This window comes from Salvia splendens, chromosome 9 (assembly GCF_004379255.2).
Source record: "Salvia splendens isolate huo1 chromosome 9, SspV2, whole genome shotgun sequence".
In the NCBI taxonomy this organism is placed as follows: domain Eukaryota; kingdom Viridiplantae; phylum Streptophyta; class Magnoliopsida; order Lamiales; family Lamiaceae; genus Salvia; species Salvia splendens.
Window position 1 is genome coordinate 8,687,222 of NC_056040.1, and position 26,532 is coordinate 8,713,753.

At 35.8% G+C, this 26,532-nt stretch overlaps 6 protein-coding genes across 9 annotated transcripts; 5 read left to right on the plus strand and 1 right to left on the minus strand.

Annotated features, from left to right (window-relative positions):
* The first annotated feature begins 1,313 nt into the window (after positions 1-1,313).
* On the plus strand, positions 1,314-4,030 carry LOC121748811 (xyloglucan glycosyltransferase 4-like). Its single transcript, XM_042143343.1, has 4 exons — positions 1,314-2,199; positions 2,285-2,593; positions 2,663-3,067; positions 3,158-4,030. Exons 1-4 carry the CDS (start codon positions 1,543-1,545, stop codon positions 3,791-3,793), a joined length of 2,007 nt encoding a protein of 668 aa, XP_041999277.1. The 5' UTR covers positions 1,314-1,542; the 3' UTR covers positions 3,794-4,030.
* A 572-nt stretch (positions 4,031-4,602) lies between these two features.
* LOC121749624 (ankyrin repeat domain-containing protein EMB506, chloroplastic-like) lies at positions 4,603-6,944 on the plus strand. Of its 2 annotated transcripts, none has more exons than XM_042144206.1 (8): positions 4,603-4,895; positions 4,990-5,415; positions 5,515-5,594; positions 5,708-5,806; positions 5,874-5,972; positions 6,063-6,161; positions 6,238-6,336; positions 6,464-6,944. In XM_042144206.1, exons 2-8 carry the CDS (start codon positions 5,028-5,030, stop codon positions 6,566-6,568), a joined length of 969 nt encoding a protein of 322 aa, XP_042000140.1. In that variant the 5' UTR covers positions 4,603-4,895; positions 4,990-5,027; the 3' UTR covers positions 6,569-6,944. The 2 variants fall into 2 exon arrangements, with proteins under 2 accessions (XP_042000140.1, XP_042000139.1); XM_042144205.1 differs by having other exon boundaries at positions 4,604-4,895; positions 4,956-5,415.
* Positions 6,945-7,696: 752 nt separating this feature from the next.
* On the plus strand, positions 7,697-11,952 carry LOC121749755. 2 transcript variants are annotated; one of them, XM_042144378.1, is made up of 10 exons: positions 7,697-7,783; positions 7,878-8,076; positions 8,687-8,845; positions 9,021-9,080; positions 9,675-9,773; positions 10,124-10,216; positions 10,491-10,634; positions 10,868-10,975; positions 11,440-11,491; positions 11,583-11,952. In XM_042144378.1, the coding sequence occupies exons 2-10, from the start codon at positions 7,978-7,980 to the stop codon at positions 11,615-11,617; spliced, it is 849 nt and encodes a 282-aa protein (XP_042000312.1). In that variant the 5' UTR covers positions 7,697-7,783; positions 7,878-7,977; the 3' UTR covers positions 11,618-11,952. The 2 variants fall into 2 exon arrangements, with proteins under 2 accessions (XP_042000312.1, XP_042000313.1); XM_042144379.1 differs by lacking the exon at positions 7,697-7,783 and having other exon boundaries at positions 9,678-9,773.
* Positions 11,953-12,107: 155 nt separating this feature from the next.
* LOC121749756 (uncharacterized histidine-rich protein DDB_G0274557-like) lies at positions 12,108-14,485 on the plus strand. Of its 2 annotated transcripts, none has more exons than XM_042144381.1 (5): positions 12,108-12,292; positions 12,470-13,518; positions 13,607-13,645; positions 13,806-14,082; positions 14,166-14,485. In XM_042144381.1, exons 2-5 carry the CDS (start codon positions 13,462-13,464, stop codon positions 14,330-14,332), a joined length of 540 nt encoding a protein of 179 aa, XP_042000315.1. In that variant the 5' UTR covers positions 12,108-12,292; positions 12,470-13,461; the 3' UTR covers positions 14,333-14,485. The 2 variants fall into 2 exon arrangements, with proteins under 2 accessions (XP_042000315.1, XP_042000314.1); XM_042144380.1 differs by having other exon boundaries at positions 12,470-12,567.
* An 885-nt stretch (positions 14,486-15,370) lies between these two features.
* LOC121747616 (gibberellin-regulated protein 14-like) lies at positions 15,371-16,205 on the plus strand. Its single transcript, XM_042141682.1, has 3 exons — positions 15,371-15,456; positions 15,546-15,726; positions 15,841-16,205. The coding sequence occupies exons 1-3, from the start codon at positions 15,400-15,402 to the stop codon at positions 16,023-16,025; spliced, it is 423 nt and encodes a 140-aa protein (XP_041997616.1). The 5' UTR covers positions 15,371-15,399; the 3' UTR covers positions 16,026-16,205.
* Positions 16,206-17,339: 1,134 nt separating this feature from the next.
* Positions 17,340-19,035, minus strand: LOC121749110 (glutathione S-transferase T3-like). The gene is made up of 2 exons (XM_042143713.1): positions 18,389-19,035; positions 17,340-17,352 (listed from the first exon to the last, which is right to left on the minus strand). The coding sequence occupies exons 1-2, from the start codon at positions 19,033-19,035 to the stop codon at positions 17,340-17,342; spliced, it is 660 nt and encodes a 219-aa protein (XP_041999647.1).
* Between the last annotated feature and the right edge of the window lie 7,497 nt (positions 19,036-26,532).

The window sequence follows — 26,532 nt, forward strand, 5'->3', positions numbered from 1 at the left end:
TTCTAATGGATTCGGCCATTAGAAAAAATTATGTGCAAAAAATTTCTGTAGTATATTACGATCAAATTCAGTTATATCCAAATTAAGATTCACATGCATGGCCGCCTGAAAAATCATTTAAATATTTTCACTTGCTATCACTGACAAAACTAAATGAGTCTGGCTACGTGAATTTGATAACGTGATATAACATGTCGTGTCAGCATAATTTTGGAAGTAAACCAAACTTAGTCATATAATTAGAATCGATTGAAATACATATATTTATATACGTAATGGAGTACATTGCAAATTAAAATTTGATCAACTTTAAATAATGTACATAGAGGTAATTATTATCATTTTATAAAAACTAAATTTTATTTCCCTCATATAAAAAAGCGTTCTCTACATTCCTTAAAATTAAAGATTTTGAAGACGGTATAGATTTTAATTTATAATTAGTAAAGTAGGAAATAGTAGAGTAAAAATACATTTGTAAATACATGTTATTTAAATCCAACACCAAACCATTGTGATACTATGTTTTATTAAGCTTTCTGAGATTTGATTAGACTAGTTCCCAAGATTTTGGCCGTACTAGACCATGTACATATCATCATCAATATACGACACAATTCGTATACTACTTTGTAAAATAACTATGAAGTTCACATCGATTTGATTTACTCCATTTTTTATGTTTGTTGGTAAAAAAGGAAAAAATTGAGAATCGAATCACATGAGCAAACTTGTGAGTTTAGCGGATCTTGGCATCTTTGTTTGTTAATGCGATTAACTACAATACTACATCACATATTTTTGAATTATTTCATTTTTGCAACTTCTTATGATATCTAACTCATTACTCCATGTTGATGTTGACTTCACAACATAGGGGGTACAATGTTTTTATTATGAGCTGTGATTAATAAAATCGTATTCTTTGTATTTTACTTACTTTTTCTTCTGTACAAGAAAATCATTACTTACTATTATACTCACCATAATTAGCAATTGAATTACATACGCATACTTTAGTGGATACGGGTGCATTAATATCTACTTAAGTTCTAATTGTAACTAATTACATTTTTAATTAAAATTTTAAAAATAACAAGTTAATTTTTTTAAATCATAACTAACATCTTAATTAGAGGTTCAGTTAATTTACATTTGGGACTGAATACATTCTAATGCATTAAGATTGAAGAGACAGTGAGAGGATAAAGGCGAGTTCATATCTCACCGACACAATAATGAGTGGTGTGCTTTCTTAGCACCTATGGAAAGAAACCGGTTGTTAAATATGGTTTAAAGAAACACACTTTTTTGTTTCACTTTGATTGTACAATCTTCTCTCAACTCTTTTCATTCCATCACTCTTCATGTCAAATCCCCTTTTTTATTAATCCTCTCACCACTCATGCTGATTCTCCACTTTTGTATTACTACTACTTCTCGCAGCCATTAACACATTTCTCTCTTTGTGTGTGTGTAACTGATTCCCTTGAACACACACCATACTCCATAACTAGTATGGTTTCTACATGATCATCAGCAATGGCACCAAGTAGTGTGGTAGTCACACTTGATCGGCCCGACAACATCTCTCTCATCAAGATGAATGAGCAAAATCCGGAATCAGCAAGATTTCATGAGAAGCAGAAAGCTGCAAGCCCCAAGCAGTTCACTTGGGTGATTCTGCTGAAGCTGCAGAGGCTTCTGGCTTGCATTCCATGGGCAGCAACGAGCACGTGGGCAGCTCTCCGGTCGATCAAGAAGCGTGTAGCCTCCTCTGATCCGGAGGATCCGAGGTACAGAGGCAGATTGTACATGTTCATCAAAGCATTCCTTGCTCTCTCATTGATAGCCCTTGTGGTGGAGACTTTTGCCTATTTCAAGAATTGGGATTTGAGTTTGGTGAATGTTTATCATCCATGGGAGGTTGAGAGCCTTGTGCAGTGGTGCTACATGTCTTGGATGATCTCAAGAACTGACTATCTTGCTCCTTTCATTGCTGCTCTTTCTAGATTCTGTGTTGTCCTCTTCATGATCCAGTCGTTGGATCGCCTCGTGCAGTGCTTGGGATGGTTTTGGATTAAGTTCATGAAACTGAGGCCTGTTTTGGAAAGGGATGATTGTGGTGATGTTGAGGATGATGGGATGAGTTTTTATCCCATGGTTCTTGTTCAGATTCCTATGTGCAATGAGAAAGAGGTGAGTTGATATGCAAGAGAGGTAAATGTGATTATCTTTTGCTTTTGAATGTGACTGTTTAATGTTTTCTTGTTGGATTTTGAAGGTGTATGAGCAATCAATTGGTGCTGCTTGCCAGCTTGATTGGCCCAAGGATCGGTTTCTTGTCCAAGTCTTGGATGATTCAGACGATGAGCTCTTGCAGCATCTGATAAGGGATGAAGTCGTGGCGTGGAAGGAGAAAGGAGTGAATATAGTTTACAGACATCGGTTTATTCGGACAGGTTACAAAGCAGGCAACCTCAAATCCGCCATGGCCTGCGACTATGTTAAAGACTACGAATTTGTGGTCATATTTGATGCAGACTTCCAGCCTAATCCTGACTTCCTTCAACTAACACTACCACATTTTAAGGTAATGATCAAGATTCTGATGTTTTCTTGTACAAAGTTGTGTTGTTTATCTGTTTATGCGTTGTTTCAGGGGAGGCCGGATTTAGGCCTTGTTCAGGCGCGTTGGTCATTCGTGAACAAGGACGAGAATCTGCTGACTAGGCTTCAGAACATAAACCTATGCTTCCATTTTGAGGTGGAGCAGCAAGTGAATGGCCATTTCCTGAATTTCTTCGGGTTCAATGGGACTGCCGGGGTGTGGAGGATCAAGGCCTTGGAGGACTCCGGTGGCTGGCTTGAACGGACAACAGTCGAGGACATGGACATAGCTGTCCGTGCTCACTTGCACGGATGGAAATTCATATTCCTCAACGACGTTAGGGTGCTCTGTGAGCTGCCAGAGTCGTACGAAGCCTACAAGAAGCAGCAGCATCGCTGGCATTCCGGCCCAATGCAGCTCTTCAGGCTATGCCTCCCTGCAATCTTAACTTCCAAGGTAATCTATATATCTTGTAATAGAATAATTCAATACCTTCAACAATCAAGACTGGTGTAATAACTAGTAATAAGTTTTGCATTCTTGTAGATATCGGGTTGGAAGAAGGCGAATTTGATCTTCCTATTCTTTCTGCTAAGGAAGCTTGTGCTTCCCTTCTACTCATTCACACTCTTCTGCATCATTTTGCCACTAACCATGTTCATACCCGAAGCTGAGCTGCCGGCCTGGGTGATATGCTACGTCCCCATTGTCTTGTCGATCCTCAACATCTTACCCGCGCCCAAATCCTTCCCCTTCCTCGTGCCATACCTACTCTTCGAGAACACTATGTCAGTCACAAAGTTCAATGCCATGATCTCTGGCCTATTCCAGCTTGGAAGCGCCTACGAATGGGTGGTGACAAAGAAAACCGGGAGGGCATCAGAGTCGGACCTAATAAGCCTGGCTGAGAGGGAATCCAAGAATCAGGGCGAGGAGAAGATCCAGCGGAGGCTGTCTGAATCCGGCCTAGAGATGCTGGAGAAACTGAACGAGCACAGGGCGCCGGTAGTGAGGAAGAGGAACAGGATTTATAGGAAGGAGCTTGCACTTGCTTGCCTTCTGCTGACTGCAGCAGCAAGGAGTTTGTTGTCTGCTCATGGTATTCATTTCTATTACTTGCTGTTTCAAGGGATGTCTTTCTTGGTTGTTGGGCTGGATTTGATTGGAGAGCAGGTTAGTTGAATCCTAGAATGTAATAACTGTTATGTTCTTTTTCTTCTTTTTTATGTGTAATGATGCTTATAGATGATAGTCCAGTTCTGAATAAGTGGTAAGTGTAAGCTTCAGTTTTCAATTGGATTTTATGGATAGTGTTAGCAGAGGTATAGATATGATTCTTTCAATTGTATGATAGCCAAGGTTAAACAGTATTTTGGAATTATTTATATATATATATATATATGTAGTATTCAATTTAAATGAGTATGTAAGTTGGGATCTTGATTCCTATTTTTTGCTTTCTTATTCTGTGATTTTGTGGAGGATACATTTTGTTTTATGATTGAGCTTCATTGAAAATGCACAAGGAATAAGTTTGTGTGACTTTAGATACAAGATGATTAAAATGTGAAATGAAAGTTGAGAGTAGTGCGACTATGGCATTGGATAAATGAGTATGAAATATGGGATGTTTAAATTTGTAATTGGGAGCAAGACATGGAGTTACGTACTTATATCAAAGATAGACCTGTCATCAAACGTCTAGCAAAGCAAGCTAGATTGATTTTGATAGTGGGATTTAAAATGCATGTGTTAACGTGTCAAGATAGTTGCTTCATAGTAAGAAAAATATTTAGCCACAAAGATAAAAGATTAACATTAAGATATAGTAGTATATTTTATAACTATGTTTTAAATTTTTAAGATTTTTTTTACAAAACTAGAAAATCAACTGGAAAAAAATTTCAGATTTTCAATTTTTTTGCATTAAATACATTTTATTCATTTTCAATTTTTCTCAATTTTTACAAGCAATTGATTTCCCCTGGTTCAATATTAATTTAATTTTTTAATTTGAAAGTTACTACTATGAAGTTGTATGGTTTTTTTTTAAATCTTATAAATTTAAATAGGAGCAATAAATTATCAGTAGAAATAATCTTGGCCGGACCGCTAGTTTGGAACTTTGGATAGAAAAAAGAGCGGCGTTCAACAGAGCCTTACACAGTCACACTGCCGCCGGAGCAATTCCATTTGCCACCTGATTCCACTCCATTACTACGGAATTCTTCCATATTCATTCTTAATTATCTTCTCCCGAAGTCAGAAATCATTCCCCATTAAGGTACATCTCCAATATACATTTATCTTGAATATTGCACGCCACTTATTCGACAAAATGCAGAAACGAACTCGTTCCACTCTTCCACAAAAAAAAGTATTGTAGCAGGTGAAGAATCAATACTAGTGTCATAAAATGATGGTTTCCTTGAGCAATGCGCTAGTCCTTTGTCCTCAGCAACAATGGGACGTTGCAGCCAGAGTGGCATTGCGCTCTTCTAATGGCCGCTTCAGTGATTGTGGCGCGGTCACGTGCTCGAGTAAAGGGAACAACCGTTTTCCTATTCGTCTCACGCTCATGAGTTCGAAAAGACAGGCGAGGGCTGCTGCAGAAGGGTTGTGGGAAGACCCCGACAATGGGAGTGATGACAGTGAGTTCGAGGATGATTACGAGGAAGAAGAAGAAGACAAGGAAGCAGAGGAGGATTATAGGAGTGATTGGGAGAACAATGGGAATGATAAGGGTGTTGTTAGCAATGCTGAAGCATTGTCTATGAAACAGTACGAGGAAAGTCTTGTTAGAGGTCTGTGATTCAGAGTACTGCATTGCTTTTTGTTTTTCTGCTAATGTTTGTTACAAACGAGGAAAAGAACTCAATTTCTTGCTTTTTTGTGAAATGCAGATGTTGAGCACATGTTGAGGCCGGAGGAAATAGCAATTTTGGAGCAGAACAAAACTCCTAACCTAGATATATTGTCAACGGTAGATTGAGTTGCTATGTAGCTATGATTTGTTTGCATTTGTGTTAGATGAGAATTGGTATATTGGTTTCTTTTTTATTATTGGCTCATCTTGATCAAGTTGTGTTGGTACAGGAGAAATGGAAGCCTTTCCATACCTTTGCTCTAGCTGGACAGATAAAATTTATGGATGGTCTCCTCGAGAATGGATATGATATCGAGCTAGTTGATAAGGTACATGTGTTTCCATTCCAGTTCTTGCTTGGTTCGTGCAATTTTTTAAACGAACTTGGTTGGACAGGGTGGGTCGACTGCGCTGCATCTGGCAGTCATTGGAAAGAGAGAGGCCGTCATTAGTCATCTCTTGAGGAAAGGAGCAAATCCTGAAGCACGAGATCAGGTATACAACTGTGTGTGTGGTTATATATGATCGTATTTCATTCCTGGATGGTTTCAAGGATTATTGGGCATTTTTTCGGATCTTGCACAGGACGGTGTTACTCCCCTCCATTATGCTGTTCAAGTAGGGGCGATGCAAACTGTGAAACTGTTGATGAAGTACAAGGTTGATGTGAACGTCGCTGATAACGTGAGCGTCTCCCTGCTTTAACCTTTTGAATGATATACCATACTCCTATATGGTAGATAAAATTTGTTCTTTGCAGGAAGGATGGACACCATTGCATGTGGCAATGCAGACGAGAAACAGATACATAGCGAAGATCTTGTTAGTTAATGGCGCTGACATAAACAGGAGGAACAAGGTAATGTTAGGGATCTTTCTTATGTAAGAAGCTTTTGATCAACAGCGGATTAAGTTTAAAATGTTAGTAAATTCTATAATTTGGTGTTGCTGTTCGACTCCACTGTTGATCGGATGTTCAACTGCAGGATGGGAGTACGCCCCTTGATATTAGCTTATGTTATGGCAAAGAGTTCAAGACGTATGATCTTGCCAAAATGTTGAAACAAGTTGCTGGTAGCAGAAGCTTCTAACATCTCGATTTAGGCAGAATTGGAGTGTGAAAGATGGGAGACATGATGTTGCAGAGTTCCCTCTTATGTTGCTGTCTCATTCATGGGATTAATCTTTCATATGCTAATGAAGAAAATGTATTATAGGATGTGATTTTGTTGTTTTCTTTCGTTTGATCTGTCGTTTAACCCCCAAACTAAGGCTGTAACTAAATCAAGCCATTCGTGAGCTATTTAAAATTCAACCCAGAAAAAAAGTCTATTCAAAACTCGAATGTTTAGTTAACGAGCTCTCGAGCCTCGAACCAGGCTCGACATCAACCAGCCCGTGGGTGTTTGGCTTGGTCAACTCATTTATTACAGCCTTCGGTTGAATTTAAATTGTTTTATAATTTCAGTTGTGCTCACTGGGAATCTGAATTGTTATATTATTAACTTAATACTTAATTGTTAACTATAATTAAATAATAGTCATTAGATATTCAAATTAAGGGTCTAGATTATCAGTCCCGAAATGTCAATACGATAAAATAACGTCAATAAGGGTATTAAGGTCAATTCACAACAAATTAATTATAACTAACTTTTGAAAAATATCTCACAACTTTAAAACGCATAACTTTTTCAATTTAAATTATTTTTTCGCACAACATATATCAAATTAAAGATAATTTCATAAGGATCCTAACGAGATCTCACTTGTATATGATCCGATGTCAAAATTTGAAAAAAAAAATTCAAAAATTTTCAATTTTTTTCGTACAGCAACAAATGTCAACATAGTATATAAAATATGTCAATATAATATATGTAGAATGTCATTCTTAAAGCAATGTGACATTCTAAAAGTATTGTGTTGATATTTTCAAAACGTTATATTGACATTTTCATCTAAAACCCTAATTTGGTAGTTTTTTTATCTTTTTCGATTTAATTAATAAAAATAAAAATTACACGTGACAAATTTTAGATCACTATATTTCTAAAATCTTATGGTGTTAAATTAGTTATAATTATCAAATAAATAATGAGTTAGCAATTGATCACTCATGCATGCTAACTTAAGTAAATAGTAAAAGTAAGGTAGTAAGTAGCACAGTAATATTATTGAGTGTCGATAAATGTTAACATACAGTCCACCTAAACTATCTACTCACTCAGGACTCAGCTAATAATAAAAGGAATAAAAAGGAAAATTTTCAATTAGTTTTCTGAGTTGAAATTCCGGTGAGGAAGGTGACAATTTTCCACTCCACTCTGTTTTAATTTCTGTTTCTGTTGGATTCTGTTAGTGGAACATGATCCCAAATTTTGTGGTGGTTGATCTTAGGTAGGGTTTCTACTATCAATTCGAACACTGCAAAATTTGTTGAGCTGAGAGATTATTCGCCGCTGGTTTCGGATTTCGAAGTCCAGGAAGAGACAACAGAATGGGGGATGAAAAGGACGCCTTTTACGTTGTGTGGAAGGGGGATATTATTGGAGTTTATAAGAGCATCAATGATCTTGAATCCGTTCTTCGATCTTCGGTTATTTTCTTCGCTTTGATTTATCTGTGCTTCTTTCTTTGTCTTCCAGTATTTCCGATGATCTGAATTTTTTTACCTGTGATTATATGTGTAATGGCACGAGTTTTGTATTTGGTTCTAATTTATGTTATGTTATGTTTGATATGGTATGTAATTCAATTCTCTAGAGCCTTTTGTGGATATCAAACTAGTAGTATATGAGTAACTAATGACGTTCTATCACTTAAAGCTTAAAGTTGCATCCTACTCCATATTTAATTTAAGTAGAAATGTAACAAGTAAAAAATTGACTGTTTTAGATTGTACATGAAGCATTTATATCTAATTTCTATAAGAGATGGTGGTCTGTTCTGTTCTGTTCTGTTCCTAAGGTTCCTATGGGCTATACATAAATCTTGTCTAGACATAGAGTTGACATACTGAACGGTTGTATCAACTAAAAGTAAAAATTATTTAAAGTATGAAGTCTTATAAATTTACAATGATGGATGGGCTCTTGGCAATTGGTAATTGGCAAAAGTTACCTGATTCCAACTATAATCTGCCTAACAATTTGTGAGAGTGTGCTAAAGGTTATGTTCACTGTTTATGTATGCACTTTCTTTTGTAGGTGGATGATACTTCAGTTCGCGTGTTCAAAGGGTATGGCTTGTCTAAAGAAGCTGATGAGTACCTCTCGTCACACGGACTTAAGAATGCTATATATTCTATTGATGCCAGTGAAGCGCAAAATGACCGTTTTGGCCAACTTATCACATGCCCTTTTCGAGTTAGATTCTGGACTTATGTGCAAGTGAATGACTTTTATGTCCAAATCCTTTTTAAAACGTGGCTATATTTTATGCATCTGACAACACTTAGTATGCCTTCCAAGTGTTATAGCAGTGTGATAACCGGTAAGACTTGCAACATTTATTAACAACCTGCAAAATTTCTGAATGTAGGAACCAAATTCTTCCACAAGTAAATCATCTAGCAAGAATCATCAAGAGAAGAGACCGCAGGTAATTTTAGTTAGGACTTGTGGTTGTGGCGTTGAAGCATGTGAATATGAATCTAGTTGGAGTTTAAGTTGTGAATTGTTCCACTCACCCTAGGTTGATACGTGGCACTTACTACTTTACATGCCTATTTGCTAATGGGGCTTTTCCTGGATGAAACCAACACATCATATTTTCATGTTAATTTGTATTGTTCCTGACAAGTTATGGCACTTCTACTTCTGAAATAGAGACCTATATATAGACTTAGTGATTCTGTTGTGATCATTGAATAAACATCTAGCTCCTCTCAAAATTTTGTAGGTTAATTTTGATTGTGCTATGAGATATTTCTCATCATTTACTCACAACATCCAAACCTACCAAATATCCAAATTTGTTGTTCTTTCACTTTTTCTTATGTGGGACATGGAGCATATGATATGAATTTTCTTTTATGTGTTGCATAGTGCAAGGTTATAAAGATGCTTGAAATAAATCTATTCCAGTGTTCAGAGACATTGTGATATTTAGATCTAGGTGATTAATTTTGTGCTGTTTGTGTTTATTTTCCAACAGATGATTCTTAAACTCTATCTTTCTGCCTCTCTCTTCCAGCAGGACATAGTTGGTTCAGCTTCTTTTGCAGCAAGTCCACAATTAAAACCTTCTAAATTAGACGATTTTCTTCAAGGTCTACCAGTTTCTTCTTACTGCGTAAGTTGTTATGAGTCATTCTCGTGTTTTGATTCATCAGCAAATGGTATAGAATAATCTGATCATTTAAAATGATATAGTTAGCTTCAGTTCCATTCTAACAGTGTTTTCAGACATTTGCAACAATCAGTATTATGAATGCTTCTGGGTTTTGACAAAGTTAATTGTAGGAAAAATCTTAAACCTACTACTATAGGCCTTCACAGTTATTATGCCATAACATTTTATGTTTTGGTGGCTGACATATATTATGCTTCCCTTTTGTTCAATCCATCCCCTGAGGCATAAGTTTGTATGAGCTGTGTCTAAACATACTTTCACTCACAACTCCTGTTTCCGGTTATTTACAGAGTTCCTGTATTATTGAGTTTGATGGTGCTTCAAAAGGAAACCCTGGACCAGCTGGCGCAGGGGCCGTCCTGAGATCAGCCAATGGGGGCATGGTACTTTCATCTTAATTGTGAATGCTATGTCATTCTACTTTGATCAGCTCATTACACCTTGTTCTCTCTCAACTTGCAATTGACTGCTGCATCATCGTGTGAGTTTGTGTGTGTCACTCTGTTGAAGTTTTGACATAATTTACCTCAGAACTTGAAATGATAAATCATGAGTGAAATATCCGAATAATCTCAGCATCACATAATTCGTCTATTGTTCTTGATTTCTAACATAAGAGCTCCTTACATTTTTCAGTGTGTCTGTGAATCTTGATAGGTATTTCGGCTGCGTGAAGGTGTAGGAATTGTGACCAATAACGTCGCTGAATACCGAGGTGCCATTTTAGGCTTAAGATATGCTCTCTCAAAAGGGTTCAAATATGTACGTATGCAGGGAGACTCTAAGCTAGTCTGCATGCAGGTACTATGGTCTTGCTTGTCCTATTTACAGTTTCTCATGTTTCCTTTATTTGTCCCTCAAACAACAGAAGAGGGAGAACTATCAAATGACCTGGTAATGTTAGCAATAATAGTAGTAGGAATGGCTTACACACTTTATACTATTTTAAAAGCTTTTCTTTCTCATCTATTCTGAACATAATCTCTAGTCTTCTTTCAAGTAGTTACCTCCTTTTTGCTTTATCTCATGGACAGGTTCAGGGTCTATGGAGAACCAAAACTCAGAATATGGCTGACTTGTGTAAGGTGGCTAAAGAGCTCAAAGATCAGTTTGCATCATTTGAGATCCGTCATGTTGAAAGAGTGAGTTAAAAATATTATGACTTGATTCTTCCCTGCTTTTATTGAAAAGAGAACTGCTGTGGACGAAGGAATAAAGGGATTAAGTTCAATTACAGGTGGCTAAAATTTATGAAGTATGAACATCAAAAAGTGTTCTGTTAACCATTAACATCGCATATTGAAATAGCTTGTGCCTTGTGGGGTGGCTAGTGTAGATGCTGTACGCCACATGGTATAAGGTTTTCATGTTAATGTAGTGTCATTCCGACTGTCTGGTAATAGGTAGGTGATCAGCAATCTTTGAATTATGTATAAAATAATGTACTTTATCTACCTGGTTGATCTTAAATGCATTCCCTAGTTAATTTTTAGGGGCCCATATAAATTCTCCATTTATAAGTTGTTCATATTTTCTGATGGTCATGCACAGCATTTTATCATCAATTCTATCTTCATTAAAAATGCATACTCTTGCATGTTATCAGGAGTGCAACACTGAAGCTGACGCCCAAGCAAACCTTGCATTACATCTAAAGAGTAATCCCTTTAGATTGTTTTCCGCAGTTCCTATTTTGTCGTCTCTCGTCATATAAGCATTTGTAGAACTTACATCAAATTACTGTATCAGATGGCGAAATTCAAGTGGAATGCGACGTGAAGTGAAGCTCAGTGGACTGCTTTAAGAACGCCAGTTATTGACAAATGAATGACTGCACTTTTTGGGGGGAGCTGACAGTTAAAGTTGTAAAATATGGGTTATGGGGAAGATATCTGTTAAAATGGAACTTCTTTTGAGAAGTTTTTTTGGAAGCTTCTGCTTACTACAATCGTATGTTAATTCAACTAGTGGTCTATCTAGGCTACATGTACTAGTAAATTCTATTGGTGGAAACATAGGGAGGGAAATTTTTGCTATGATGGATACAAGTCCCACTATTCTCTGTAAGGAGAAATTTTAACCGTTTATTATATAATCATTTGATGGTGCAATTGCTGTATATCATCTTCTACTATAGCTCTTTCTTAAATTAGAAATTGGTGACAAAATGAAAGGAAAAAAAACATGATCTGAAAAGATGGACAGAAGGAATGAATTCAGGAAGAAAATGCTACAAACCAGTTCTGTTCACTACGAGCATTACCACATAGCAAGCAAGCCTATTGCCCTATTTTATGATATTACATGTAGTTTAGCAGTGGTTAGTTGTGTTTACTACAGGTACATGGTTAGCATATGCACTGCCAACGGAATGAGCTACATCAGTGTTACCCGAGCTTCATGTTGCAGAGTTCGGAGTTGAGCTTCTACATTGATGATTTGAGCTAGCCTGCATCCAGGTTTTATAGATTCTGCCTTACATTTTATGAATGTTGAGCATGGCTGACAGCAGCATATGTATCGGTTACCGTATTCACTGAATTCAATATGCATTTAGGCGTTAGCTGATAGTTTAACTTAGGTTGTTATACACTAATAACATACTACCATATTGAAATCACTTCACTTTGTGCTAGGTTATGAACCTAACTGTGTTTACGCAATGAGACATGCTGTCATTGCTACAAGACCAGCAAAATTAGTCTCCAATGTTGAGAAACACCCTGCTTTTCAGGTAATTTCTGTAATTATTGAGAGAAAACTTGTAACATCAGCTGGTAAAGTGCTGATGAATATGGTAGAGCTACGAGAGTGAGTAACAATTTCTAAATATGACAATTCCTTTCCAGTATTTATTTACTATTATTCAATTTTTTGAAGTGCAAAGCACATGTATCAACTTGTTTTGTTTTTCCAGTCTTTGCTGGGTCCATTTTCCATTTCCATTAGATATAACGAAACAACGATAAAAACATTAAATTCAAAATTGAACAATCTAATTTTGTTTACTAACAATAAGTCGGTTTAAGCTTCCGCCTAACAGAAATATTATTTTGTGCTTATCTAGACCAAATGAAAAGACCCACATATTTTTTTGCAATACACATTTTTTCAGTCCATTTCAGTATTCCAAGTTTCCAACTCCTCGGACATGCTCGGCTTATTTCATTATTTAAATTATGCAAGACAAAATGCTGAAATATAAATTGATATTGGAAATGGGGATAATGTTTGTTTATTGGTAAATAATCCAGCAAACTTTCCGAAAAAAAGCATGATTTCTTGCATTGGTTTATGCTTCTGAGGTAATAATGATCCTAATCACAATCCAAGATGAATACTCCACTATACTAATTTCAGTCATGGACAAGTTCCATTGAGCCCAGTGATTAAATAACTTAGTTTACACATTTTGTACATCAACATTTTAAATTAACACCTAGCAATCTGTAATCTTTATTAATAATCTATTAATTACTCCATCTTTTCATGCATATTCTTGCTATAGATACACCTTTTTATCTCCCTATTTAAACATGCCTGCTTACCAGAATTTAAACATCGAATACTTGCTTAATTCCCTCTCTTGTTGATTATTTTGCCTTTTTGGTGTGTTTCATCTCCAAAAATGGCTTCTAAAGGGTTAATTTTCATGCTAGCGTTTGTGATTTTAGTTACAAGAATGGTTAGTATAAAAGTTCACTAATTAGATAATATGTTTAATATTTTGTAAAAGTTATGCATATGTGAATGATGGTTCTTTGTCATCGCAGGTCTCGTCCGCAGGAGACGTCGAAAATATTGAAATCGAGGTCACTTTTCCATTCTTCATTCCTAACTTATTATATGAATGTCACACTATAAAGTACTATTACTATAAAGTTTACTATCCGTGCACAAAATGCATGTGTTTGCAATCTACATTGCAAAACAGTGCTTCATCTCATATTTTTGTGCATCACATGATTACAGAACAACGACCATCGCCACCACCATCACCACCACAAGCATGCCAAAGCACCGGCTCCTGCCCCCGTCTACACTCCACTACATGCACCAGCTAAGGCCCCCATCCACCACCAACACCATGAGCATGCCATAGCACCGGCTCACGCCCCTTCCCACCACCACCACAAGCATGCCATAGCTCCTGCTCATGCCCCCCTCCCCCACCACGAGCATGCACCGGCTAAATCCCCTGCTCACTCACACAAGGCACCTGCCTCTGCACCAATTCCTCCACCACATGGTACAGAGCTCACAACATTTGTTCTTTTTCAGCACTTGACTTGACAAATTTTTATTGTTTTCTCACAACCATCTCACGTGCAGGTTGTGTGGCACAATGTGCATCATACTGCAAACCGGTTAGCCCGAAAAGGCCCTGCATGAGGAAATGTACCATGTGCTGTGCCAAGTGCAAATGTGTGCCTGGTTCCACAAAATGCCACAACTGGAACAGTGTCGAAATCCACGGCCATCTCGTCAAGTGCCCTTGAAACCCAACACTCTTTTATTCATCTTTTCCTACTTCGTTGTCATCTTCCTCGTCTTATCTCTTATGTGTCCGTGTCAGTTCATCAGTGTACCAAGAACAAAAAATTAACTTTGTTATCTTTTGTTATGAGCTAAGTTTTCTATATTGTTATGGACTTATGGCCTCATCCTCTCATACATAAAAGAAACAGACATCAAATCTATACTTTTGTACTATCAAGAAACCTTACAACTTGATGTTTGAATAAGAATAGTATAAAATGCTTTTCAGTCATTATTAAAATAATAGATGTGAAACACAATTTGCAATAAAGAAACTGGCCACAGCCACTAGCGTGTAGGCTTTTGCACAATACAATACATAAACTATGAATTTACTAATTAAACTGTAGTTTTTCCAAGAAACAACTCATGTTACTCTGATTAAATTTTGTGACACATAAATTTCAAGTGTTGAAACATAAGTTTGACTAGTGTTGAGTAACATGTGATCTCACATGGACTCAGACATATCTCAGTTGTCACACTTAATATCTTATGAGTATTTTAAACCTCAGTGAAGACTCTAGAACGTCGGTGCTTCCATCTTTTACCATACTATCCCCTCAAATAGTAGTAGTATAGTCTCACACAACCTAAATGACTCGTGCTAATTAAATGGGTAAATATCAAGTCTAAGCTTCAAAGGAATTGGAACAATTATAAATGCTTTGTAAGTTTCATGACAAGAATGGATTGCTTCACCACTAAAACTTAGAGGTCTAAGTCTATCTTGAAGCTTTCAAGATCAAATTGCAAGTTTCAATAACCAAAAGGAGTAGGGGTAAAAGCCTCGTATTTGGGTTAAACAAGTGGTGGTTTTTCACTAGTGGTGTAGTGAAAAAGGGATATAGTAGTATTTGTTTAAGAGAATCGAGAGGTGTTTGCACGTGGTGAGAAGACTGGGGCATACAGCTAGAAAACCCATTACAATATGTCTCATTGCATTATTTGATACCCCAAAACAACTCTATATATATCACTAACACCATCAATTAATCTTCAACTTAAGCAGCCATTGATTCCAAAAATGGCTTCAAAAGGTGTGCTTCTTGTCCTCGCTTGCTTTCTTCTCATCAACACCAAGGTATATATGGCCTCACCTTTTAAGTATTTTCTTACTTTAACATCATCCTTTGTTAATTTTTTATATAATAATGTGTTCATTTTTGGTAGGTTTCATCAGATGAGGAAAACAGATTCCTTAGTGATGTAAATAATGCTTACAACAAGCCACCGCCACCGCCACCACCTCCGTCCCCACCACCACCATCTCCGTGCCCACCCCCTCCTCCAGTAGCAAAGGCGTCCCCACCACCGCCTCCACCTCCGCCATCGCCACCAAGGAACACCAAAGGTAACTAAATTCAAACCATACATGTATAATGCATTCATTCATTTGTTAGTACTACTACTAATTAAGCAAAAAATGGGGGGGTGGGGGCTTTGTTTTGTCATTTTGTGAGAGCAGAGTGTGCTCCATTGTGTGTGGTGCGGTGCAAGAATCATTCGAGGAAGAACGTATGCATGAGGGCGTGCGTAACATGCTGCGATAGATGCAAGTGTGTTCCACCGGGGCAGTATGGAAACAGAGAGAAATGCGGCAAATGCTACGCCAACATGACCACCCGCGGCGGCAAGCTCAAGTGTCCTTGATTCTTTCTTCTTTCTGAATTCACCTAATTTTCTTCACTCCAAAACCAACTAAGCATATGAGATTTGCTCTACCTAGCTTCTGTCATATTTAATGGAGTCATTAATAAATTAAATTTAGTGGGAAAATTTGTTGATCCTGCTAACTGTATGAACTCGAATATATATATGTCTGTTTTCGCATCAGAACATCTTATTCCATATTCAACTCAGATTCTGCTTACTTATTAAGAGTGTTAGTCTCAAAATTTGTAACAAACAAAAAATATAGAATTAAGTATAATATTTCAATATATTCAAAATATATTAGATTCGTGTATGTTGAATTGAATTTTTTCATATATACGGAGTAATTTATATATATTCAGTACCATTTGAATCGGTTGCACAATATAAGGCAACAACTAGTCACAGCTTTTTATTACAATCAACAGTCATACCACTCTTCAAAATATTTTTCTTCTTGAATATAGAATTAGTGAATTTCAGTAAAAATTATGCAAAAATTTTATATGTTGAACTAATTTACATTTAATAATATATTCAGCTTTGGCATGGTTTGATTATAATATACTCCATTTAATTGGATCTGCCTCGGAACGAAACAAGTCTGATTAAGTGAGTATTAGTTGAGATTTATGTAAATGATACAATATTGAGATCCACATGTTTAGACTGACCACAAATTATCATAACAAGTGCTTCCTTCGATCAAATAAGTTAATACAAATGCTCAATGCAATATTAATCTAATCTACTCCCTCTTATTTCCTTTTTCGTCTGTCCCATACAAATAGTCCATATCCATTTATGGAAACTTTTTTCTCCTTCTCTTTTACTTTATTAATTATGGGTCTCACTATCCACTACACAATTTCAACTACTTTTTCGTCATCTTTCTTACTTTACCAATTATACATTAAAACTCGTGCCCATATCAAATGGCCTATTTCTATGGGACGGAGGGAGTAATTAAGTGTAGTGTCCATCTACTAATGTTACTAATAATAGAATAAGAAAGAAAAAAAAGTACTGTTAAAAAAAACCACAACACACATTGGTACCTCCCCAGGCTAGCCACACAAAGTAATTTGCACTAGTAGGCCCAAATTTTCCAAAACATTGAATCAATTGCAACAGGCTCAAAGCCCATTTATGTTTTTCTTTAACGCGGTTTGGTTTATTTGAGGTCTGAGTGTATTCAAGTTTTATTATTTTCTTGTTATTTTTTCAAAAATTTAGTGCAGTACTCATTTTGAAACAAGTCCAATTTGATACATGTATTTCAAAATGAGAACTAAATAATTTGATAATCATTTAGAAGTTGAACCTTTAAATATGGGTATTGGAGTATGTCTTACTTAGGAGTAATAATGTAAGTAAATATTGAGTAGAAACTCACTTTGTATACAATACGAGATCAAGTAAAAAAAATGACATGTTTTTGTTATAATTAAACTCGTAAACTCTATGGCGTAATAGTTGGCCCAAAAATCGTAGATTGAAGATTAGCCCAAGAAAACGCCGAAACATGTTTTTGTCGCACATGCTATGAATTTCATATAAGTAATTAAAGTAAATTCAAAAGTATTTAACTCCATTTACTTTTCCTTTATTTTCTTTTTTCCAAATAAAATTTATCAGTCAATTCCAATAATTCACTAGTACGTCAATTTTGTACGGTTTTTACATGTGTTTTTGCCCCCTATTAAGTGAAATCATTAATTGTAGTGTATAATAAATCAACCAATTATGCAGAAGTGAAAGGATCGACTCGTGTGGATGAAATTATGCAGCTACAGAGCATCCACGATGGGGCGCCCTATGCTCCGTCACATCAGCATTCTATCCTCCTACCATTCCACCTAAATAGGACGCCCTAAAGTCCACCCTATAGGTTTCACTACTATTTTGTTAATTAATTTTTTATGTTTTCAAATATGTCATGCAAAATTATTAAAAAAACACTACGATTAAAGGCAAATCCTACATTACTAATTAAATTTTTTTTTACAAGAGTTAGAAATAAAAAACAAATTCACTAAATCCTACATTACTAGTTCATTCACAGCTTGCGGAGCAGATCATCGATCATCCACTTGAGGTATTCGGCTTTGGCCGGGTCCTGGCACTGCATGAGGGCGTGGTGCGTGTCCAACAACGTCCTCTGATTGGCGGCCGCCACCAACTCCGCGTAGGCATGTCCCGCAGCCGAAGTCGGGGCCGGGGTCGGGGTCGGGGTCACGATCGGGGTCGGGGCTGGGGCTTACGAGTATGTCGCCTTCGCATTGCCCTTGTTCTTGGCAGCCTTTTTGCCAATGGGACGCCGGGAGGACATCGGTGTGCCGGAACTCTCATCCTCGTACATCGGCTGGTTGAGGTCCATTGGATGTGCGCCGCTTTCGCTGCTCGTATAATCACCGGTGGTGGTGTTCTTCGTCCTCTTCCACGCAGCCGATAGGGGCAGAATCCCTCCTTGGAACTTCTGCTTGTCCTTCAAGAGGAGCCATGAGTTGTAATTCTTGAAATCGCCGTACAATGAAATGTACGATGCAAGCGCTCTATCGCGCACATTAGTCAAACTCTTGCCGCTGCCCTGCTCCCTCAAGCACTTCTCGTACTCCGCCGAGAACAAATTGACATCCCTCTTCACCTGATCCCAATGCTTGCAGAGCTGCTCCCTATGGCGCTTGTATGCGGCCGGTGGCTTGGCCTCGTTGTAGCGCTCAGCGATGCGCTCCCAGTACGCTATTTGCTTTTGGTTGATGGCAAACACCGGGTCCTTTGAAATATCAATCCAACATCTCGCCAAGATGATGGTTTCATCCGGGTTGTAGTTCGTCCTCCCTGGGGCGAACTCTTCATTCTTCTCCGGAGGCGACAACTTCTGGACCCTTTGCCTGTTCCGCTTCTTCTTGGTGGCGGAGCCCGAGGCGGTAACGGCGGCAGCGGGGGCGGGGGCAGAGGCGCGGCGGGGTGGGGGTGGGGGACGGCTCCATGTCTGACAGCCCATACGAATCCGTACTAAAATCGGGATCGTACTGGGTGTTTGAGTAAAAGGGCCGGTATTCAGAGTCTGCACCCGGCTACCGTGCACCACCACTGAGCATCGGACTATTCGGACTTGGGTAATCACCGAGATTCATTTTATATAAGTGAAATAGAAAATGATGAATGAAAGAGTGAAAGGAATGGTGGTGTACATATATAAAAAATTTGAAGAATTTTAAAAAAAGGAAAACGTGTTGCATCGTCCACAGTATCGTTCGCCTCGCCCGCAGTGGGGCGGATGATACCGTGGACGATGCATGGTTGAAGCCCTATCATCCGCGGACGAAGCATAGGGTGCGGACGATAGTCCGCCCCACTATAGATGCCCTCAACATTAAATTAGAATACCTGAATTATTTTTGTAGTTTTGAAAAATCCTAGTTTCGAATTTTCTTTAATGCACAAAATCCGTTTGCATACATTGCAAATTCAATTAAAGAGAGTTTTTGACTCTTTGTGATAGTTAATTAGACTAAAAACCATGAAGGTAGTTTTTGGATACGAAGATGCATTTACAAATTGCATATCCGGAAATTAAAGAAAAAAGGAAAAATTTATCCTTCGAATGAGTGGCAACAGTCAAATGTAACACATGTCACAACATCGGTGGGGCCACGTGACTCCCCTAAGCACCAACCAAAGCGCATGAATGGAGCACGTGCATATCCCGCCACGTCATCCTCAGTAAGAAATATACACACACTTAGATACAGAAAAATATTGGATAGCTTTGAAAATGACAGGTCAGTTGAGAGGGGACTGCACATGCCCCCACTATCAAATACTACTACTCTACTTTTTGATATCACTATAGTATGGGTTATGGAAGTATAACCATATTGTATCATGTAACAATGCATACACACATCATACTAATACGCAAAATTTTATGTGCACATCATATAATAATAATAATAATAATAATAATAGTGATATCATACGAGTTAGGACCATCTCCAATAATTTTGATCAAAATGGTTTTCAATTTTGAAATGTCTAGAATCTCTAGATACTACTAGTTTGAAATAAAATAGCATTGACATGTTTATATAAACGGAATATAAATTTAATTATCTAATTACACCTCTTTTTATTTCTCAACCGAATTACTCGTTTGGATTAATATTGCGCCCATACATGTAAGAAAAATTAAACTCCAACATCGATTAAACAAGTGAATATCATAGTATTTGTTCAACAATTATCATTTAAGAAGAGAGTGATGGCATGAATAGAAAAGGCATGAGGCATCCAATCTTGATGTTGAAGACTTATTCTAAAAATAAAATAAAGTGAGAGAAAGGCAAAGATGGGCCACTTATTATAATTTGAAGCACGTGACTCCGTCACGAGACTGAGAGCGACGCACCGCCTGTAGCCTTTCACTCACGTGCCTATACAATTCTACAGCTCTACTCCCATATCTTAATCTATTATCTATGTCATTTTAATAGGTGTATTACCTACTATGAATATTACCTAAGCATAACACAATGCTTTGCCCATACCCAATGTCGTTATCATTATTTTTATTAATTCTATACTAATATCAACAATAATAACGTTAATAAATTATAAAATTAATAATTTAATAAAAATAATGATAACAATTGGGTGTGGGAAGTTCATAACCCAATGCTTTGCCTATTAAAGTGTGTGTATTTTCCTTTTGAATGAGATCGTTTATAAGTTAAAAAATTTCTATATATTATTACTGGGTCCGGTTAGATTGAGATTTTTTAGCTTAATTGAGAATTGAGATGCATTTTCAGCCACTCATCCACAATATTTTTGAAATGTCGAACTGCAGGTACATTATGTCAACTCGGGGGTATTATCGTCAATAGCATGCACATCAAATGTCAACAACTTATAGTTGACATTATATGTGTGTAGATAACATGAATTATATATGTAGTTGACATGAATTTGTACACATAGTTGACATTATATGTGTGTAGTTGACATGAGTTGTATATGTAGTTGAAATTATATGTGTGTAGTTGACATGAATTGTATACGTAGTTGACAAAAAAAATTTAAAAAATTATAAAAAAATAAAAAAGTATTTATTGAATAAAATGTACTATGAAATTACCATTCTGCTATTTCATAATTAATTAATCTAAAAATATTTTTAATGTGGCAAATTCTAGCCCACTCATTTTTATAAAAATGAGTGGCTGGTAATGCTCTCAATTCTCAATTAGGCTAAAAAATCTCAATTGATCACAACCCTACCATTACTTGTGTGAACATTAGTTTATGTCTTTTGATATAAGAGCTTATATATATTTATGAGAGCGACATTAGTTAATTCATTTCATAGTATAAGAGTTATGTTCATGTTCGTAATATATAGTAATACATATGATTTTTTTGTAATTTACTACTACTAGTACTATAATATACTGTAATATACAGAGTCATATTTTATTTTCAGAAAATTGATCGGTAATATCAAGAATTATAACCGAATTCCATGTTTTCCCCTAAACTTAGCAAAAATTATGAACTTTATTGTTTTTTTATTTCCCACAATACCTTAAATCTAAATAGACATTATATTGTTGAAACTGATATGACATTAAAATTCATCCAAACTTAGGTATTATTAGTAGCCAGAGGTTTTTAATAAATTCCTACGTATGTATGCTTTAATATATTTTTATGCTGTAGTGATATAGTTGTCTCACTTGTTTGTGATTTCATTTGCAAATGTTAATTAATTTGTGAAATGTTTTATCATTTCGAGTAATGAGGAGTACAATAGTGACACAATACATTTCTTTTCGTTCCAAATAATCTCAGCCATTATATATTCTCTTTATTTTAAAAACTCGTTATAATAGATCTACAAATATTTTAAAAAACTCGTTATAACCACACTTTATTATTTATAAAAATATATACTATTACTATGATCTACATTTCACTAATTTTTTCAATCTAATTATTTTACAATTTGAAATTCTCGTCGAGTTAAAGTGAGACATTTATTCATTATCGGATGAAGTATAATCTATTTTTATAAGCTTGTAACATGTTCGATTCAAGATAATTTGAATTAAAAAATTTAGATTTATAAAATTTTAAACCTAATTCGATTGATTGAATTGATGATCTGTCCAGATTATTCTATGGATTTCAGATTAGACTAAGATCCTGTTAGCATGTTAAACAAGAATCCATCTCATTTGAACCCGACCCTTATAATAGATTTTAGGTAATGTTTGGTATTTAATTTATTGTGTTTCTTTTTCGGACAAAGTCTCTAATTTATCTATTTTCGTATTTTTCAACTTTTATTATCTACTCCACTTTTTATTCTTATGAAGGTTGTCGATTTAATCGAGAAACTGTGATACGTTTCTCTAAGACAAAGTTCAGATGCAACGGAGATGGGAACCACCAGATGTGCGAGGTTAGGGTGGGCATGGTTGCGCGCAGTGGCGAAGCCAGAAGTTTTACGATGGGGGCCCAAAATTACTATTAACAGTGATACGATTTTTTGATGTTCATGACGTCGAAAGCTCAAAATAATCGATATTTACAATTTTTACTATAATGGATGGACCCAATTTTTTTTATAATGTTTAAATGTCATTATAGAAAACATCAACGAAAATATAAACTATAGTAGCAAGTAGAATATAATAATAATTTTTTTTGATTTCTTTATTATGAGTATAATGATAATATATTTCAAAAAGTATAAAGCAAAGACGAACAATATATACACATTAGAATAAAAAAATTGAATAAATAGAATAAAGAGAGAAGATATTAAAAAGTTGAATAAATAGAAAGAAGAGAAAGTAAAAAACGTCACCTAAGGGAATCAATCTCGCGAAGTATTGAACAAGAGAACTGATTTCCAACCAACTGAACTACTTAAACAACATATAATTTTGTTTAAATATAAAGTATATAGGTAAAAGTAAAATGTTGCTATTTAGGATTTGAAATAGACTGTAATCCGAATATCTCCTCGCATATGCTGTAATTGTTAAATTTATATCTCCTCGAATTCTTGACTATTTGTTGATTTAGTATGGAATAAAAATATAAAATAAGTGTAATCGATGTAAAATTTTGCAATAGTGAAATATATATTGATAACACACGTCCAGCATGTTGGGCCACAAGCTTCACGTACCTTAATTGTAGATAAAACCTTCCCCACATCCACTTAATTAGAACTCACACTACAACTACAATCGTCAACCGAAATCATGACCTTCTACCTAATTCCTTTGAAAAATTAACACCTCTATAATAACTTATTCTATGAACATCTACCCTTTTTTTAAATAAATTTGTCTCTGGTATTTACATACAATATATAGTGATAAATCCTTAAATAAAAGTCGCCAAATAAAGGTCAGCCTCAACGCCGAACAAGCGAAGTCCACCATCACAATCCTATGAATATATATATATATATAGTCGATTTAAACCCGTGAAAGACTATAGATACTCATCTTTCATAATTTCATTGCGTTTGGCATTTTAGCTAATTTTGCATCAGCATTTAGCACTGACTAAAGAAATTAGTATTTTAAAGACGTAGGCAATTTGATAATTAGAAATTAGACGAGACCATTTTTACAACATTCATTTTATTACTAATTACACTACCAACATTTTATAATAGAACGCAGTGTTATTTTTCATTAATTAAATTAATTCCAATTAAAACGGAAAACCAATCAGTGGCCAGACGCTCAAAATGACGTTAATGCCCCTGAGAGAACTTTAGAGTAAAATAATGCAGGAGGAGTATTGCGTTATGAAAGGGGGTGGGGGGCCCCACCACATCACGGCATTAGTTGGCCACGTGATGGGTGAGGCGGGACGTGGTAGGCAGACAATTTCTTTTGATCACGTGACTTTCCCCGCTTTTCACGGTGATTCCGCCACCTGTCCTATTACAGTAATAAAAATATTAAATTTATTATGTATCTATAAACATTCATATTATTGTCCTAAACCGGAAAATAATGATTGTTAACTGATCCCTAAGCTGATACGATACCACTGCTGCCGTGCTGCGTTACAAGAGAATGTCCATGATTCAGGGAAACTCCTTCACCTTTTCCTTTTTATTATTTTAATATAATTAATTTTGCTTTTGATTATTTTATTTTTAGTTAAACTCTTGATGTCAACATTTATTTAATCCGCAAATGTGAAGGGGTAATTAGTTTCTTCCTTGAACCTCTTTTTTCGATAATATTATTGCTTAAATTTTACCATGCATTGCGTAAAATTGAATTATAGAAAATGACTGTCCTGTTTTATTAAACAACTCCAATAATTGCACGTCAACATCATAGTGTTGTGTGTTAAGCGCCGCGGTTTGTAAGAGCATCCACAATGGCGCCTAGCGCACCGCCTAGCCTAGCGCCGGCGCTAGGCGAACCATTGGAGGAGCCGAAAACCGCCGAGCGGTTATCCGAAAATCAATTTCGCCTAGCGCTAGGCGGTTAAAATCCGCTGGGCTATGCGCTGGGCGATCCGCTCGGCTCCATTGCAGCGCCCGGATCGCCTAGCGCATAGCCCAGCAGATTTTTTATTTTTTATTTTTTATTTTAATATTAAAATTTGTAAAATATTTTTAACTATAATACATATAATAAAAAATATTAAACTTATATTTATTCTTTTATCTACTATAATAAAAGTTATATTGAAATTAAAATTTATAAAGTATTCAGAAATTTAATTTTTATTATAGGTAAATTTTTTTATTAATTTTAATTTTAATTAATTTTTATAAAATATTTTATAAATTTTAATTAAATTTTATTAAAGGTAAAAAATATCTTATAAATCTTAACATTTAAATAATTACATTAATCTGGTTAATTTGGCCAAAACATATTTGACCGATAAGTTTTACTGAAATATTAATTCTAGATAAGTTTTACGGAGGCGGCGGTGGTGACGGCGACGACTGAGGCGAGGGAGCCGGCGAGTGATTTTTTTTTAAGTAATGTACTTTTTGCGATTTTGAATGTCATTTTTTTATTAATGTACTTTTTTAAAATTTTTGTACTTTTTTAATTTATTGTACTTTTTTTTAAAAATTAAAATAGTATTATTAATGTTTCCCGTATATGTCTCGTAAATTAAATTCTGTATATTGTGTTATTAGTGATGTGGCTATTGATGTGGCTGGGCTATTTATGATATGGCTGGGCTATTTCTGATGTGGTAGGAGGATTTTTAGTATTGATGATGTGACAGGAGGAGTTTGTGGCTAGGCTATGGCTGGACTATTGCTGTGCTATAACCACTGTGGATGCTCTAATGTGGACAATTTTGAAGTTTTATTTTGCGGCTTGTTTTTTTGTCTTCTTCTTAATTCCACAACCATACTTCAAACTTTTCTTTTTCTTTATTTTCACTTATTCAATTTTTTTTGTTTATTGCTTAAGAGTGTTCGGTTGAGAATTTTTTAGAGCTCAAAAATTTGAAATTTAAATGGGTATTTCATTAATTATGCTATAAAATGTACTCTTCAACACATAAATCAACATAATTTCACTCTTACTTGAGTTTGTTTTGGTATTTTTTGAACCATTGATGCTAATCAACGGGAAGTATGCTTTCGTAATTTGTGGACATAAGTTTTGGAATAAAGTTTAGCATGTTCAATATTATTCAATTTTTGCATCATTATAGACTTAATGCTAATATTGAAGACACGATATATTTCATGAGTAATTACTTGACACATGTCCCTCATTTTGTCAATATAGTCAACATGAAATCGTGAACTTGTCTAGATCATCCATTTATGACTCATAATTATTGACTTAGCTGAAATCAAACTAATGTATCATGTTTCCTCTAGAACTTATATAGTGTTTGTTGTAGATATTAAATCAACTTAGGAAGTTGTAGCCTATATCTTAATTAAACATTGGATAATAAGTGGTCATTTTATTCAATAGGTCGTGTCATATGACACAGTAGATAAAAACGTTTGTTTATTGTGCTATTTAAATCGTGCAATAGTGATTAGTACTGATGTCACATTTTCGTTTTGTTATGTTATATCTATCTTCATCCCAAATTGATTTTAGTTAAATATAAAGATAATTATTGTTTCTATGGTACAGTAGTACTACTACTACATCTGTCCCAAATTTAAGAATGAAATGTTAGTTAAATCAGATTAATAGCAATAATGGGGGAACCTTCATAAGGATTTTTTAGAATTATAAATTAGTAGTATTAACAATACAATTGTAAAACAATCTAGATTTTTTAGAAATTCCATGTGGGCTCTTAGAGCATCCACATCGCCATCTCGATGCGGGCTCGGACTCATCTCGGCGAGACGAGCCTGCATTGAGATAGTGATGCAGCCCTCCCATCGCGTCGCGTGTCCCTCCGCCTCGATGAAGCTGGCGAGCTCTGGCGCGAGGCGTGACACCCACTCGCCGGC